This window comes from Lissotriton helveticus, chromosome 1_1 (genome assembly GCF_964261635.1).
Source record: "Lissotriton helveticus chromosome 1_1, aLisHel1.1, whole genome shotgun sequence".
NCBI lineage: Eukaryota > Metazoa > Chordata > Amphibia > Caudata > Salamandridae > Lissotriton > Lissotriton helveticus.
Window position 1 is genome coordinate 651,859,402 of NC_136057.1, and position 18,170 is coordinate 651,877,571.

The window sequence follows — 18,170 nt, forward strand, 5'->3', positions numbered from 1 at the left end:
GAAACTGTTATGTTGAATCTCTCGACTTTTTGTTTCTTCATGGAATACCAGTGGTGCTTGTACAATTTTCTGACTGGGGCTGCTGGCCATGGGCATCGTCTCCTTAACATTTTGGGGGTTCTAAAAAATCCTGTTGTCAGTCAGTCAAAAAATAACTTTATTTGGTTTATCACGACCATAAAGCACCCGATAAAATTTGTAACAGTCATAATTTTAAAAGTGACATATTTTCAATAAAACTTTTAAATATTTAAAGTTTCTATAACATTTCCAGACCTGTTCCAACCCCAAGCATTTGTTCTTTGTCCACTTTCAATAGGAGGTTGTCCATTAGTGTCATGAATTTTACCCCACGTCATATTAAAATGTTTGATGAGCCCCCATCCAGCTTGTTACAGCCTGTCTGCAAGTGCGAATATTTAAGTCTTTTAAGGATGCTTTTAGCAACTTCCTTCTATCAACTTTTACGGTCTCACAAACGCACATCAAGTGGCATATGGTTTCTGTACGATACCCACATAGACATTTTTCCGCTTGCTGTTTGCTTTTCCAGGTGGGGACCAAATCCTTCAAATTATGATCACCTAATCTGTACGCCATGAACCTCCTTTTTAATGATAGACGAAAGTGGGCCGCTAAGTAGGGTTTCGGTTTTGGCTTTATATATGAATTTATTACCACCCAGGCGTGACGACGTTTAGTCAGTCTTCTTTTATCTTCCACGAAGGATCATTTCTTGGCCATGGTGTTACACACTCTGTTAAATGTTGTTCTTTCCTGGTTGCTGTTCCATGCTTCATCAATCTCTAATACCTCCAGGGCTGTACACAGATAATCACCCCAAGTGTTTGGTTTTTTTTGGTCAAATTGCGTCCCACTTAAGTTGTTCAATGATCCCGGTTGCGATGCTTTGAATTTCCAGCACAGTTTTGCAAACATTGCTTTTCTTTGATATTCTTGGTTCTGGAGACCGAATTCCAAGCATATCTGTGCTGGGGATGCTCCTTTAGAGAGGTAAAAAACTGATTTATATACTTTTGTCTGCAGTTCATTTAGAAAGTACTTTCTTGGCCATGCCATATTTCCAGGCTATAGGACAAAGTTGGGAGCAATTGTGCTCCCATTATTTTCAAAAGGTGCCCATAGGAAGGACATTCCAATTTCTTGTAAATCTGTTTGTAGGCGAAAGTTAATGATTGGGCTTTTGCCTTTATATCCATTTTTTGATCCATAAAGGACATGTTTCTGCCCAATTTAATGCCCAGGTATTTATAGGAGCTAATCTCCTCAAATTGTGTATTCTTTGTGTACTATTTATATTTTCCTGGCCTAGGGCCTGCTAATCTCACCACCTTGGTTTTTATTTTCTTTAGTTCCAAGCCTAAAAGATCGAAGTAATCGGTCAGTTTGTTTATGGCGATTTGCAGCCCTATTAGTGTTTGGTTCACCACCATAATATCATCTGCATATTGCAGGAACTGGATTGGGTCATTTGCCAGTTTCGGCGGATGGCTATTTGTTTTTAGCAAGTAGTTGTTTAAGTCAACTAAATATAAATTAAATAGACATGGTGAAAGGACATAGCCTTGTTTTAATCCATTGGTTATATTTATCTTAGAGGATAGTCTGCTTCTGTCTCCAAGCTTTACACTGACCCAAGTTTCGTTATATAAAGATGTTATTGTGTCTACCAATTTTTGGGGTAATCCCCATGCTTTCAATTTCTGCCAAAGTCGGTCACGCGGCACTCTATCAAAAGCAGATTTCAAGTCGAAGTAACATGCCAATAATCCTGCTTTTTTACTTGCAGCTTTTTCAATTAAGAACGTCAATGCTGCCAGGTTTGTGATGGTACCCATGCCTTGCCTGAAACCTGTTTGAAATTTCGGAATTATTCTATTTTTCTTCGTCCACTCCTGTAGATATCATAAAATACAAGATGCAAAAAGTTTTGCCTCTACATCAATAAGGGCAATGAGCCTGTAGTTCCAGGGTTTTATTCTGCTACCCTTTTTATAAATTTGGTGGAAAAGATTTCCTCTCCAAGACTGTAGCATCTTATTTCCACAAAACAGTTGGTTAAAAAGTGGTGTGAGATAATTGTCCCAGAGTTCAGGGTCATGCTTGAAAAGGGCATTTGGAAGCCCATTTGGCCCTGCAGCACCTTCAGATATACATTTTTTATCAATAATTTTAGGTGTTTTATTGTTGTTAATGGCATTAGGTCGTACGATTCAGGAGTTGTTTGGTCTCCTTCCAGTTCCTCTTTTTCAAGAGTGAGTGCCGGTAATTTCAGTTTTGTGTCTTCTGCTTCATCTATGCTTACTTCTTCCCACATATGTGTAGCTGTTTGAATATTTTACAGTTTGTCAATATATTGCGACCAAGCTGATTCACTTATTCCTTCATTATGTTGGGTTCCTGTTCCCTTTGTTAGTTTATTTATTAGTCCCCAGAATTCACTGCTGTTCGGTAAATTGCTTGTCCGCAGCAGTTTCTCCCAAAGGTTTTCCGTATGTGTCCTTTTTGCTTCTCTGCACTTTTCCTTATATTACTTTCTCATTTTTATGATCTTACTATTGTCTCTTTCGATTCCCATTCTGGCTGCTACAGCATTTACTCTTACCTCCTTTGAGATGTTTCTCTTTTGATCTCTCAGCTGTATATTGTACCACGGTTCCTTATTGGCTCCATACGACCCTTTGCCTACTGGTTTTGCTGGCAATTTATCTAACGAAGATGTACGCAGATTCTCCTAGTCTTGTACTAATAAATGGAGTTCAAGTGGCCCAGTATTCTCTACATGATTGTTTACTGTGTCCATTATTACTTTTATGATTGTTCCTCTCCATTTAAATTTCCTTTGATTATATACTTCTGGCATTACGGCTAAGGATGCTGTACTCTTTTTTTGCAGCAAGTTCAGATGTAGTACTCTTTCTTGAGGAAAGTGGTCACTATCTGACCGGATTTTAATGCAGAAATAATCAACTAAGTGCACAAGATTCTTGCTCATTATTGTGTACTCTATAGAGGTTGGTCTCCCTTTGTATTTCCACTTAGAATAACAAAACCTAGAGATTGCAGGTCTTGCATCCATTTGTTTAGTTGGGGTGATTTTTTGCTTCCGCTCTTGTTATGATTGCCCCCTATAAATTTGCAATTAAAATCACCTAAGACAATCATCTCATAATTTTGATATGTTACTTGTAATGTTTTAATCAAGTTTATCAGATTTGACAGTTTTTCAATTTTCTTATTCTTTTCAGGGTGGATGTATATGTTTAAAATCAGTAACTTCGAGCAAGCTATGTTAAGAAGGACGCTTACATTCCAGTTTAGTGACTTGTATCCAGTTTTCTCCGGGATCCAGTTCCTCTACTTTCTAATCATATTCTACTGTTATGTATGTGGACAGGCCCCCCTTTGGATTTCCGTACTTTGAAACTTTTTCTGCCATGACATGGAATTCTTCATATCATGCTATGTGTCTTGATGTTTTGTTCCATGTTTCTTGTAGGAGGATTATGTTGAATTTTTCCAGAAAGGAGATGGTCTCCAGGTCCTGTTCCATTTCCCTAAAACCATGGACGTTCCAGGAGCAGATTCTTATTATCTCCTCCTTTGGTATAATTGCTTGGGTTTTTGTACGTTGCTCCCTTCTGTCTTTAATGTTTTCATCAGGATCGATGTAAGTTCAAAGTATGAGGTACCCAGGACCAATCTTGATTTCCTTCAGAAATGAGGGGTTCGTACTTCTTGCTCCCTTTAAAATGGAAGTTGCTTTTTCGTTTGTGTTTGCTGGTTGGTATGCCTCATCGTTTAAAAGCGGGTATGGATATTTTATGCGCATTGGGTATGCTAGCGTTATTCCCGAAGCTGAAAAGACCGCTCTTGTGGAGAATATCAACTTAGTTAGTTCTTTTGACGCCCATGTTGTTCTGGTTTGTTCTAATTCTGTCACTTTATTCATTTGAACGAATCCTACTACCAAGAGTTCTGCTGATGTAATTTTCCTTAATTTCGGAATCTCTTTAAATCGTTGCATTAAGTTCCCCCTCTTTAAAGTATCCACTTTGCCTTTGGTTGAATATTCTGGCCTAAATATTAATTTATAACCTGACTCTGCTGAATCGATTTGTTGGTTATGGTTTTGATTTGGTCCAATTTTATCCATTAAAGATTCCCAAACATTGTTTGTATTTTGATTCCTAAAGTCTACAATGGGCCATTTCATGTGGGGGAGAGTTTGGTGTTAAGACTACCTCATCACTTTTTTCTGGTTCTATCTTTGCTGTTCTTTGACTTATATCTGGCCAAACATTATCCTAATTTGTTTTTCTTTCAATTGGTAGGTTCCTTGTCCTGCCTTCTTTATCCAGGGTAAATATTTTTGGGTATCGGTACTTGTAGCCCATTCTGTTTGTGGTTCTAATATTTTTGAAGATGCCCTTTTTGACAGGTCTGATAGCTGATCTTCTAATTTCCTTATGATTTATTTTACTTGCTCCCTATTTATTATTTCATCCTGGGTTTTTGATACTGATTTATGTTCCAGTAATCTTGTTTCTCCTTCATGTTTTTTTATTACTGATTTATATGCCAACCTTTTTTCCTTGATTTCTGATTCTACCTTTATGCTCTTTGTTGTTTTTACTCCCACATTCTGGTCTCTCTTTGATTTTTTATGGAAGATTTCTGGTGACATCTGATTGCTTTGCATGGAAGTGCTAAGGCACCCCGTACTATCTGATGTATTTATTTCTGGGCTGTTTGACTCTACATTTAAGGTGTTTTCAACCCGGTCATTGCTGTTTTTATTTGACTTTTGCGTAAATATTGCATACATTTGACTTTTTTCCTGCTTAGCTTTTTTGCTACTGTTTTTCCTAGCTTTCTGTGCTCTTTTGCGTTGTCTTTTGGTTTGGTTGTCTGGTAAACCGGGTGAAGCAGATGTTTTATTTTCACTGTGCCCTTTTCCATCATCATTTGTTTCCTTTGCTTCCATTAATTTTATACTATCATCATACTGAGTGACTGGCCTCCTGTTTTCTTGTACTGGTGTCTTAATTTTTCTGCCTTTGTGTTCTCGGGCCGGTATTTCATCTGTTTTTCTTGTTGATTGTGCCACTCGTAGAATTTCAGTCAGTATTTCTGGGAGAGACGCTAGTTTGTCTATTATCTGTCCACATCCACAACTTTGATCCTGCGATTTGTATTTGGTTTGGGTAACTTTATTGTTTCCTTTTGTGATTTGTGCTGTAATTGTGTCCAATTTTGTATTTATTCCTGCTATGTGGACTGCAATTAGATTCATTAAATCTACTTGGACGTCTAATTCATCAGATTGGAAGTTTAAGACATTGATTGCTTGCTGTAGAATTCTTAGCAGTGATTCACTCCAAGTGGTTGACAGTGTGTTGTTAGGTTGCATCATGATCCCCGATATTGAGTCAAATACACTGACTGAGGAAATCGTGATTGGTGACTGTGTTTCTACTCTTTCTTGGGGTTTATTTGCTTTTCTCATTATTTTGTTCCTCCCATCGATTGATACTGGATGTTACTTTAATGGGTGTTGAGACAGCCCCACTTTCTTCCCCAGTTTTCCTTTTTTCCAACGGCCGGCTTCTATGATATTCCCTTGCCTATTTGCCCGTTAATCCTCTTCCCTTTGTGTATTAAGTTCTAGGGCTTCAGTAAGTTCTTTTTCCTCAGAAATCAAAAAGGATCTAGTCCAATCTATCTTTTGAAAGTTGTCTTGGGTCTCGATTTGACTTGGATCTTCTTTTAATATTTGGCTTTTCCCCTTTTCATCTTCATTCCTTTTTTCCTGCGTAGTCGTGGATTGGTGTATCTGTGCTGTTGTTTTTATCAGCCATCTTTTAATTGATGTTTTCTCTTGATCGACTGCTCCTACGCTTCTTTCCTGTCCGTTTCTCCTTTTTAATTGTTGTTGTTGTGGTGGTTTTACTACTGATTCCCAGTCTGCAGGGCTTATTTCTCTTGATTTATTTGGGGTTATTAAATTTGTCAGTTTTATTGGGCTTTGTAGGCCTAGCACCTCTTCTGTTGGTGCGTAAATTGCAGCCATCGGGTTCTTTAGAAAGTGGAATTTTTGCTTCACGTTCTTCCCCCCGAACTTAAATGATTCTGATGTTAAAAGTGGAACCAGTCTCTTTTTTGTAATATGAGTTCCTCTTTTATTTTACCTTTGTTTGCAATCAGGGTTGGATCTTTTGTAAGCACCCTTCTCCTGATTTTGCGTGTAGGTGCTTGGCAAATTTTTCCTGACCTCATATCCACTTACTTAGTCCAATGCTGGTATACTTTTAATGTGTTGTGTTTTCTTTTCTTTTCGTTTACTTTATTTTTGTTTGCCTTCCCCTTATTCCCGTCGTTTTTTCGTGACTTACTCTTGATGTGTACCGAGAGTATAAAGGTGACAGGTGTTGCCAGTGGGTGGCAAAGGCGGGTGGCGGGGGAGATGCAGGGCTTTCAATAACTACTCACCCCCGCTTAGAAATTCAATGCTCCCAACAGTCAGACTCCCTTTGTCGACTTGAGAATGGTTCCTGGTAAACCCAAGCAGGCTCTTGTTAGTTCACCCTGCTCTGAAGTTGCCTTTTGTATTGCACGCTGTTCTGCTTTGAACTTTGTGTTGAGCGCTACTCTCCTTTAAACTCCTTTAAACTTTTAGCTGAGCGCTGTTCCCTTTTTACTTGGCTAAGCGCTACTCTCCTTTGTATTTGTTTTTTTTTTGCTGAGCCCTATTCTCCTTTACGATATGCTGAGAGATATGCTGAGACATATGCTCCTTCAAACTTGTCCTTTGCGCGTGGTGCTAGGTGCTGCTTTTCTTTAAGCTTTAGGGTTTTGAGCTTTCTGCTGCAAGTGCTGCAAGTGCTGTAAGTGGGCGACGGTCATACACTGCTCTCCTTTAACTTGATGAAAAGTCTAAGTACAAAAATAATAGAGGCAGTTGGCAGTGGTCTCCTTTAGGCTTCAGGCTTTTCAAGCAGTCATTCAGCAGAACTGTAGAAAGAACGTGAGTGGGACAGAATAGAGGCAGTTTGCAGTGGGCGAATAATGATGTGCAATATGCAACTGTAGCAAATATAGCGTGCGCAGATGAGCGCAGAAACAAGGCTGGGTGGATTCCTGACATAAACCCCTGCCTCGGGCCCTGCTGAGTCCCGCTGAGCTCAACAGCGACGCTGCAGGCAGGCGAGCCAACACTCTCTCCTCTCGCCGCCCGCCCGCCTCCACCTTCTCCTTTGGCCTCCTACCTTTGCCTCCCTCTCACAGCGTCCGTGCCGTGCCTGGTGCTAGAGGCCGGGAGCCGCCGCTGCTCCGCTTTTCGAGTTCATTCAGCTCTGTTCGGTTATTAGGCTTTTTATGCTCCTCAGGGTTATTTCGCTGCTCGCCTTCGCCTTCTTCACGCCACTCGCTGCTTGCCTCGAAGCGGCTCAACTGCACCACCGGAAGAGCCGGAAGTCAGACAGTGAGTAGAGAGAGGCACTCCTGTTATTTGTGAACAGACCTCTGAGCAAAATAAAAAACTTCACGTGCGGAGTGTGTGTGTCTGGGACGAAAGGGGGAGGAAGAGATGGTAGTCCAAGACACTTTTGTAAATATATCGCTTAATGGTGTGTTATGACACCATTTTCATAAACGTAGGAACAGATTGTTTCAATCTTTACTGAAAAAGGAGATATTTACGTGGGTTAGGGCCATGCTCCTGTAAAAGCAGGATCGCCAGACCTGCCCTAGTCCTCCCGCATAAACAAGTAGGTCAGTCCTTTAGTGTGTGTACACATATGTTCGGAGGATGGACTGACTAGCCTTACAATACCCCATGTTCCTAATGTGTGTAGATATTTACATCAGAATTGGATAAAATAGGCATGGTTTTAGCTGTGCATGCACACAAGAGGTATAGATAACTGTGTTGTCATTTATTTTTCCTCCAGACTTCAAAACTATAGCCACATTCACAATAAAAGGTTTAAATTAAAACAAGGCTCATATTGAATGTTTGCAAACTTTAAAAGGAAGCTATTTTTTTTACATTGGTGCTTTCCATGTGCCTCATTCTTCATACATACCGATCTCTAGAGGTACAAATGTTTGTTAGCAAATGGCAACTCTTGAAGCCACTTAATATTAAGGTACATATACCTGACACTCAAATGCGCAGTGGAATGCTAAAAGTTGTTCTCTGTGCTATTTTTAATTACCATTGACCTTTCACTTCATTGGAACAAAGAGCTTATTCTCTATGACATGAAAACTGATCAAAAAGCCTCAAGCTCCAGTGGAAGGTGGTCTTGGATGTCCCTTTGGTCACCGAGCTGGGAGACTGTCAGGCCTTAGCTTGCAGCAACTGTCATAGTTAGAAGGGTTGCAGAGATTACCCTCTTCATAAAGCCTGTGTGGCTGCTTGACATTTGAAAATTTGGGGGCCTCGAGCTCTCCTACTTATAGTCCATTTCCAGACACCAAACGTATTTTAGGGTCTGAGTCTTTCAGGTTTGTGTGAGTTTTGAAGTGCCCTCTCCTCTCCTCTGTTGTGCACTTCTTCCAGAAAGCAGTCTGCCACAGCAGGAGCTACTCCAAATCTTGTAAATCCACAATGCAGGCCATCGGAACGACTAGAGGTTCACACCTAGATGTCAGCCACAGTAACATTTATATCAAAAGGTTACCCCAGGGCCTCAGCGTCACTCCTTACGATTTCCTTATCTGACCCATCTCCTACCTGAGATGTGCCCAGGTCCATTTCCAATGACCTCTCTGCGAACCAATAACACCCTTCGAAGTGTGCTCAGAGAAATGCAGCAATCCACAGATCTGTCTGGGGGGATGCCTCTATCTCATTATCCCCAAATCACCCCTCCACATCCGAAATGGAAACCAGAATCTCCTATGTACTGCACCATTCACAGGCACACATACACCCTGCACATGAATACAACACACATACACTGCACAGCACTACATACTAACATGATGTAGGCCAAGATGAGTTAAGCACACAACAGCAGATCTTCCATGAGTGAGCCTGTAAGCCTCACTTTAGTGACACAGGTAAAAAGCCCTGTTCACTTCTATTGATCACTACTCAGTATGGTACCTCTACCGCTCTCATGCTGCTTAACTCCTAGCAAAGGTACCCTTTTCCACTATGAGGGTGGAGCTTTCAGGGCCCCTCTTGGGCCACCAAGGCTGCAATTCATGAGATAGCGCTATGTCATGTTGCACAGGCATGATCCGTGTTCACCCATGACAACAGAAATACAGCACCAGGGATCCAGACATCATTACAGCTTGGGCGTTCAGGGCACGGTAATACGTATGTCACCATACCAGAGACTTTGCCATCCCAACAGTGCAATTCATTAGTAAATTACATGTATAAAAATCACTTCTTGTCTCTTTGTTGGTGCCTGCTTCCATTTGACATAGTTTCACAGAAAACTAAGGGGCATATTATCAAGGGCAGCGTTAAAGTTATCACTTGTTTAGCAGCAGAAAACTGCCGCTAAAGCAGTGATAATGGGCTTGGTAATATGCCCTGGAGAATTCCAATAGAAGCCCATGTTCACACCAGAACATAGACTTCTATTGGAATTCTCAAGGGCATATTATCAAGCCCATTATCGCCGCTTTAGTGGCAGTTTTTTGCCGCTAAACCGGCTTTAATTTTTAACGCTGTTCTTGATAAGGTGCCCCAAAGTGATTCAATTTAGCAGATTTGGCTTTATATGAAAACCTATGAATGTTTGCATGGTCCCACACTATTCTGTGCCCTTTGCATAGATAATATAAACTGGTGATGCACTCCAATTAAAATTGGTAGCAAAATAGTTTGTTATTGCTGCAATTTGAGCTGCTTTATGCTTTGCTCCATGTAAGCGCCCATGCAAATGTGTAGTAAATCCGGATACAATATCCATGTTGTTCTCTATTTTTCCTCCAACCTCAAAGTATATTGTTGCACATTTTTATGGTTATGAATAGCGTGTCCCAAGGATGCAAAATACATGCACTTAAGCTTGTAAATGTTAATATTTTTGGAAATGTTTTTTTGATTATAGATGAGTGGTTTAGCAGGGGTGCTATTTTCCCTGATGCGAGGGAGGAAAATAACCTGTATGACATTCAGCTGGAGAGTGACAAACAGCCGCAACTGCAGCAGAATGCACCTCTGAGACACCTACGCCACATAGTCACTGCACCTATTATAATAATGATAGCTGTGAAGTAGATATAGAAAACATGTTCATGACGTTAAAATTAATTCTTGGATTAGTTCAATAAAATGTATCGACATTTGAGATATCTTTCACTTTTGACAGAATTAACATGGCAAAAACCTATTCATGATTCAGACAGCCAAAATAATGTTCAACTACCGTGGACGTTACCATATATCAATAAGCAATAAACATTCTCCCTCTATTAAAGAAGGTATTGTCTTGGCGCAAACTGTTCCACATTAGAACATGTTCTATAGGATATATATGATGATATGGCTTCCTCATTCGCTTTCTTTAGTCTTTTTAAGGATACTATCCACATTGTGCAAAATGGGACTCAAAAGTAAGTGTCAAACAATTGACTATCATGGGTCTAGGATGATGGTCTGAACTGCTGTCTAAATGTTCTATAATTTCCCTGACGGTAGTTTGGCAACAAAGCAATGTATTTGCAAAGTGTCAATGAGTATTATTTTGTAAATAAACATTATTAACAGCTGTTGCTTCTATGCAGTTTAATAGGAGCTAATGCAAGCATGCTACTGATAAAATATTTTATTTGAACCACACAAACTTTCGTAAAGAATGCAATCACTGGTTTTAGATTTAAATGATAAACCTTTATTCTGAATATACTGTTTTTGCACAAGAAATCACAACATTTTTCTACAATTATAAACATTTTAATAGCATATTGTATAAATTTTTACAAAAAACTTTTTCAGGCCTCTTGAGATCAATAAAAGTGTCACGCAAATACAATAAAAGGGAAATAAAGACTCGTTAGCCATTATCCTATTGGTGGGACTTCTGCGTGAAAACACTGAGCTATCCTTCCGAAATTGCTCTGGCTTGTGAGCCCAGCACTCCCAAGCTAAAATACATTTTTGCAGGTTAGATCAGAAATTTAGAAGGCATCTACACAAAACAGTATCCCTTTTGCTTATGTGAGCCTAGTGAAATATTGTTTACGTTAAGAGATTTCTAGCTTCAATTAACAGTAATGCATATCCCATGGCTGATGACAGAGGAAAATGTTTGCTTCCATGCTGAAAATGTCCTCATAATCCCGAATACCCATTGTCTAGAGCCTGAGGCATTCCTTTGGAAAGTATACATTCATAACCTAATCAGTGTTCACGATTATATATTATATAATAATATGACAATAATAATATAAACATTTTTATAGGAGACAAAAATAAGGTTTATTTTTGTACATACATATGCCAACTATTCTGTAAAATTATCTTATAATAACAATGGGTAGCACAACAGTTGGTTAAATACTAAAAGTAAAACAGGGAGGTCTGTTAGCTATTTATTTTAGAAGAGGGAGATTGAGATAAGTGTGATTAGGATATCAAAGAATAGGTTCATGTTCTAAGTCCTTCCATGGTACGCCTTAACTGTAAACAGTTGGTTTGACATCAAAAACTCATTTGGACTCAAGTTTCCATTTTTTTACTTCAGCTAGAATGATTAAAATGTACTTGTTTCCTCTTATCCCACGAGAGGATGAATCTAGATTTTATTAACTAAAAATTATCCAAAACAATTGCAGGCTATAATTTAGTATTTGTCTGACTATTGAGCAGTGGGGTCCTGTGTAATTAAGAGCTCATCCACATACATGGTTCACCCCAGTCTCCTAAAACCTTCTATGCTCTTTAGCTAATGAACTTTCCACTAAAGTTAGTACAAGTCTATTTTTATTAATATGATACTACAAAGCTGTCAATGTACACAATCGGTTAGTCAGGGAGAATGGTAGATGGTTAGTTAACAGGAATGTGAGTACTAACAGGCAAAAGTAACCCCTAGGTTATCAAGGCCACTTAAAAGGGATACTGCTTCTTTCAACCCATTAAGGCCAGTTGCAAAGTAAAGAAAAGGAAAGATTGTAGGAAACCTTACACATGGAGGCAACACTGTATTTGTCCAGTTAAGCACAAACACATTAAGAACCTGAAAACATTCATATCTAAATATTAAACATATAAGACAGAATAGATGTTCAGTGAGACCTGCGAAAATGACATGCTAAAGAACTATACAAATGTGGACCACTTTTTCGGTTTTGGCAGTAATGCTGGTTGTTAAAATTAAACAGGAACACAGTATTACATTCATACAAAATAGATATTAAGCACCCTTAGGTGCTTCACTTGTTAGATCACTGCAGTGACAAGAAATTCATGAGTATTTTTAGCACAGCAAGAAATTGGAAAATGGGAAATACATATATCAAATTTCTACAAAAGTGAGCCACACATTATAATTTGATTTGTACATGTATACCTCGTGGAATCTACAAATATCTTTACTGCAGGAAACAATGGTAAATTTGAATGGACTAGAGTAGATAGGTTAATTTCTGTATACTGAACCAGTGATCCTGGGGAACAGTTGTTCATTGTTGCCACTTCTAGCTAATTGACTGATAACCAGATTGTGTAAGAGCGCTTTCTATGTCCTTGCTTTAATAAAATGAATAACCTTTACGAGATTTTTTTTTCTTCTCTACAAATATATGTTGTAGTGTCATATCCTGAAGAACTGTGCTGGCTCACCACAGAGCTGTGTGCCTGTTTTCTTGCATTTGAGATATTTCAAGTTCACACATATAACTTGGAAATTCTCTGGGTTTTCGGTGAACTTTAGACAGCAGAAATCAGAAATAGACGGGTCAATACCCAATTTCCGACTTGTGCTGTCTGCATTTCATGCATTACTTTGTAGAAATTCCAAGCTATCTGTATTAACTTTATATACCTCAAATGCAAAAAAACAGGTCTCCGCTCAGTGCTCTGCCAATGTAGCTCTTGAAGATACAGCCCATAGAGTGTACAAGTGATATTTTATCATGTGAGAGCATGGACATTAAATATTATTTGTTATCAAAGGTGGTCATTATGGGTTCCAATATTTTGTCTCAAATAGCACTCAATAAAATGTTATAATAACATGGTAAATTATTAAATATTTTCCTTTATTTTAAATTGTTTTTCCACAACAGTTTTTTTTTCTATCAGGAGAACAAATGAGACTATTCCCCCATGGTCAATAAGAACAAATTTGAAAAAAAGGTAATTGCCAAAACAAAGTTAAATGAAAAGCAAGCAATTTGTTTGTCTTTAAAAATGAGTGAATCATTGTATTCTATCGAACTGTTTTAATAACAGCCCCAACAAAAGGCACTTAGAATAACTTATAGAATGAGAGGATTTGGAAGAGGAACTATTCCAGAATACAATATCGCACAAAGTAAGGCTCGCACAGTAAGGGTCTTTCGCTAAAGACACATAGCATGAAATAGAGGTTGGGCCAGGTGTTTTAAATTGGCTAAATCTGTCTGCTAGCAGCTTTAAGTACCAATCACTTTCATGTCACATTTAAGACATGATAATTATCTGATGGATTCAATGGCAGCCACTGGATGTTGAGTTTATAAACTTCCTGTGTTAAAAAGAAATGTGGACATTACATTTTTTGAGAGGATTTAGAACTGGAAAAATAAAATGATGTGGTGCATGAAGAGTAATAGACAAAAAGGAAAACATGATGAAAAGAAAACAGAGTGAAACAAAAGGGCATCGACTGGAAGAGAGGGCTGCTTTCAAAAGAAACACTTAAAAGGAGGAGCACAGAATGAAAATCATTAAACAGATGTATATTATTTATTATTTAGGTAGAAGAAAGACAGGTATTGTAGAACAGCCTCATTTTGGAAAGAAGAGAAAAGTGGAAAGGGTTAGAGGTAAAATAACCTAGGGATGTTACATTGAATTACAATCACAAGTACTGTCACGATCCATAGGAAAGGACTGAGAGGAGGGCGGTTGCTTATAACATATGTGTGAGACAAGTATAAGGGGTAAAAAGTCTACCAGGAAACAAGATATGTAAGTATACAGTAACATTGTTGTTTAGTCATCAAAAATATTGGGTATTGAAGAACCAGGCACTGGTTGCCGTCTACTAGTTTCCCATCAGTACTAGGAAGAACAGACAGAAGTGTACAACTATTTAAAAATGACTGCTATAAAAATCCAATTGTTTGTGCACTACAAGAGTCAATGGGTTGTAAGCCTTTACTGTCAATTGGTCATAAGTATTTAATAGTGTACTGTACATTTAATGAAAACACTCTTGCACCATTTGTGAGACATTGTTTGCTTTTCATTTTTTTGCTTAGGCAAGGTGAACTACTTTACCATAATAGATTAACTTTCTAAACCTATCATTTTAATAAATAATTACAACATAGTTATTTCATTTAACGATATGTTAAAAATTCAGTCAGAAATATGTTTGATCTAGTATGAAACATATGAGAAATACAGGATCATTTACACTATTCACAGTAGTATGAAGCAAAGAAACGTCATTAGCTACATATTGTTAAGATCCTTATTGGATCTCATGTGTATGATGAGAAACAAGGCTAGCTGTACTGTCTGATCTGCCATTGTACAGCCAGTGAGCACATGACCATGAAAAAAGAACAGAAGCCAAGCATCATCTACTACTTATGGATGACGCTATGATTTCTGAAGTCGGACACCCAAAAGGGGCCTATTGCACTTTATGAAAGGAGCCAGTTTTAAGGCTAGATTTGGGACACATACTTGTTTTAAGGATATTCGGTCCCACATCTCCACACACCAAGGTAATGCCATTCAACCAATTGGGATACCTCTAGTGCGATTACCACTCAGATTATATGTAATGCAATTGAAGCACGTTTGCACAAAATAATTGAGGAAATATACTTACTAATATAGTGGGGGAGCAGGGAGAGGTAGATAATGCATAAGTGCCTAGACAGGCTTATATTATGTTGACTGCACATCACAATTAGAATGGGATACTCAGAACTGAATTGCAAGTCCATACATACTTGTGCAGTTAAAGATCTTTATCACCCAAACCAATCTAATGTACCATCGCATGGTAGAGTTAAATTTATAGTTTCTAAGATTACCACATATACTTAAAGGCAGTTGAGACAGATGACAATACAGAGTAATAGAACCCACAACTGAGTTTCTTTTTTACCCATGCATTTGTAACCCTTAATTGGAAAACCTGTACAAATTTAACCATGGGTTAAAAAAAGCATGTTTGTTGGCAGTCAGTAGATACAGCTACACAGATTATCTAGGCCACCATGCCATTGTTTTCACTATAATTTCATATTACAGCCATGCATACCCATTGTTGTGTACATATCAAGATTTTACATGTTGCAAACAACTAGTGAACAATATGCTACCATATAAGCATTTGCATATTGGAGCTGCTTGAAAGGAAAAAGGTTATAGCCAAAGTTACATAAATGTAGGTTTTGGTTCTCAGTAATACTGCCTTTTTATTTACCAATCTTTATGAACGAAAAGACCCATTGTTTTTCTTGGACTATTATGCACTCCAATGTATTCTATTGGACTAGTTTGATTACAAACAGCATTTATTTCACCTTACAGTGTCAACATGCATTCATAAATCTTCACAAAGGCCCGTATTTGTCTTGATTTTTTAAAGGAGCAAACAAACTGAAAATTTAGCAAATGTAGTCATTTTATATTTTCTAGCAGCAACAAAATCATCTGTATATTGTAAAAGGGTTTCTTTTAATTTTGAAATACATTGCTCCACTTGTTAAGTTTCTCATTTGAGAATGTATTCCTTCCAACCTTTTTTTAATTCATTGGATTGTATATAATTGTATAATCTTAAAACAACTGCACACACAAGCATTCAGCTGAGACAAGGCTAAATTGTAAAAATAACATTTTCATAATAGTCCTTTTCAACACGAAAATAGGGGAAGCCAACTATTTTTGGGCTTTACATTGCACAGTATATTCAGAGCATTGTTTAACAAGATAAGCTGATTGAATTGCATCATTTTGCAACTCTTTGTTTCTGCACACAACGAAAGCTTCACCCAGATAACATATGGATATACTATACTCTACAGTCAAATCAACAGAACACACTTTTAAAAAGAGAAAATAGCAGCAGCAGCATGCAAAATACTCTTGGTAAGTCAAGTCATATAGCCACAAAAATACATTTTATTTTTATTCACATATTTTTCAAAGATTTGGCTAGAATTACCTCATGTAACCACACTGCAGTGATGGGGGTGGCATCAGGTCAGACAGATCTTTACAAAGGAACTAACTTTCATTCAGAGTGTAAGTTCCTTAAATCAGTAATCACTCAAGCACCTATAAAGTATAAATACACTTTTTTTCTGAACATGTTTTTTTAATAGACAGGAGCTGCAGAAACCTGCCTGGCCACCCGTTTAATTTCATTTGGCTGATTAAGCCACTGATCATAAGGCATTTTAGTCATGGTGAAGTTCTGTAGCAGACTAGCCAATATTTACACTTGATCACAAATTTGATATTTTTGACAAACTGAAGTAGTCTGCATTTTTCAATATACCACCACATTTAAAGCATGAAAACTATTTGATGCAGTGCGACTAATCCAACATAATGCAGTTTCTACTAATGGACACTAAAAGAATGTGGTATAGCCACAACCAAATCTTAAATTCAAAATAAATAGGACAAATCATACAGAGGCCATCATAAGGGGAGCCCTTTTACATAAATTAGTTGAAAATGCAACACAAATATCTCAAAATATTAATTTAAGTAAACATAATATTGTGTTCTGATGGCATACTTTAGATTATGCAGCATTCACAAAAGTTGTCTTTAGAGTGTCTGTCCATCTAGCATGCCGCCGCTGTGGGAACCTTTTCGAGTTTTTCGTCCAGTCATATCACATTGTGGGCAGTATCATTCAGCTACAGTCTTAAACTACTGGCCCTTCATTCAAACATCCAGCACTAACATTTTGGCAAGGTCTTGAGAAGAGCTATGCAAATTTTGGTATTTTCAAGGTCATAATGGACAAAGTCTGCTGCCAGATAAGAGCCAAAGTAGGACAAGTTGGATTCCTATCACAGACCACCAAGATGGGTTTAGACCAGAGACTCCTCCACAGTCAGTGTCATCTTCCTGTTGATGAAAAAAACAACAACTGATTGACAACACATTTTTAGCTGCTGGATGTAGGATATATTTAGCAATCACAAGTTTTTAACAATTATTTTGAGTTATCTTTATGGTGTTCATCCTCCTACTGAGCATGAAAGCATGTTGTATAGTGGTTAGATAATGATGGTCTCTCCTTAAACTATTTGATCCCAATTGTAAGTGTATATAGCAAATACAGTTTGGAAGAACATTAAGGAGATAATCCTAAAACAGGAGCAGATAAAACACAATTCTAAAATTGAACAAACTGTTATCACCAATGTTGTAACCTTTGAATGTTTAAGTTGCAAAGTAAACAATGTGAAATTTGGAACTATGTTAATAAATACAAGCATTTCCTAAACGAGATCAGATTTTAAGCTCCAAAAATAAATAACACATGTCTGTTACTCAGTAGTTTCCAGAGGAAAGAATACTGGTTAAGTACCTAAAAGATTATTGTAATAGTAAAAAGATATTTAAGTGGCCTGTTGTTGTTCTTCTACATTAAGATGAGTTGTGCGTGCTTCCTCTACCTGCAACGTTATATTCTAACCAATCGATGAATATTATGAGAACCTATCAGAGCAATTAGATTTCAATACACATGCATAATTCTGAAAAAGATGAAAAATCATTGAAAGTACTTTTATACTACAATTATGTTTAGATTACTTAACCAGGGAATGCTTTACAGTATCATTGCAGTTAAACACCATACTCGAAATGTAAATATACATTTATCCTGTTGCTACAGGAATACACTAAAGCTTTATTGCAGTGCAGTCACTGTAGAGAGACTGCACATACATTTCTTTTCAGTTCAGTATTCATGGGAAAGTGA

The 18,170-nt window shown here is 37.7% G+C and overlaps 1 protein-coding gene across 2 annotated transcripts in view; it reads right to left on the minus strand.

The window, feature by feature from the left end:
* Positions 1-14,447: 14,447 nt before the first annotated feature.
* Positions 14,448-18,170, minus strand: part of CACNA2D1 (calcium voltage-gated channel auxiliary subunit alpha2delta 1) — a 1,913,432-nt gene continuing 1,909,709 nt past the window's right edge. The window contains exon 38 of one of the 2 annotated variants that reach the window (XM_078674178.1): positions 14,448-17,308. In XM_078674178.1, the coding sequence (XP_078530304.1) occupies positions 17,192-17,308 (117 nt within the window). In that variant the 3' untranslated portion in view covers positions 14,448-17,191. The remainder of the gene's footprint in view (positions 17,309-18,170) is intronic. The other variant, XM_078674177.1, reaches the window with a different exon arrangement.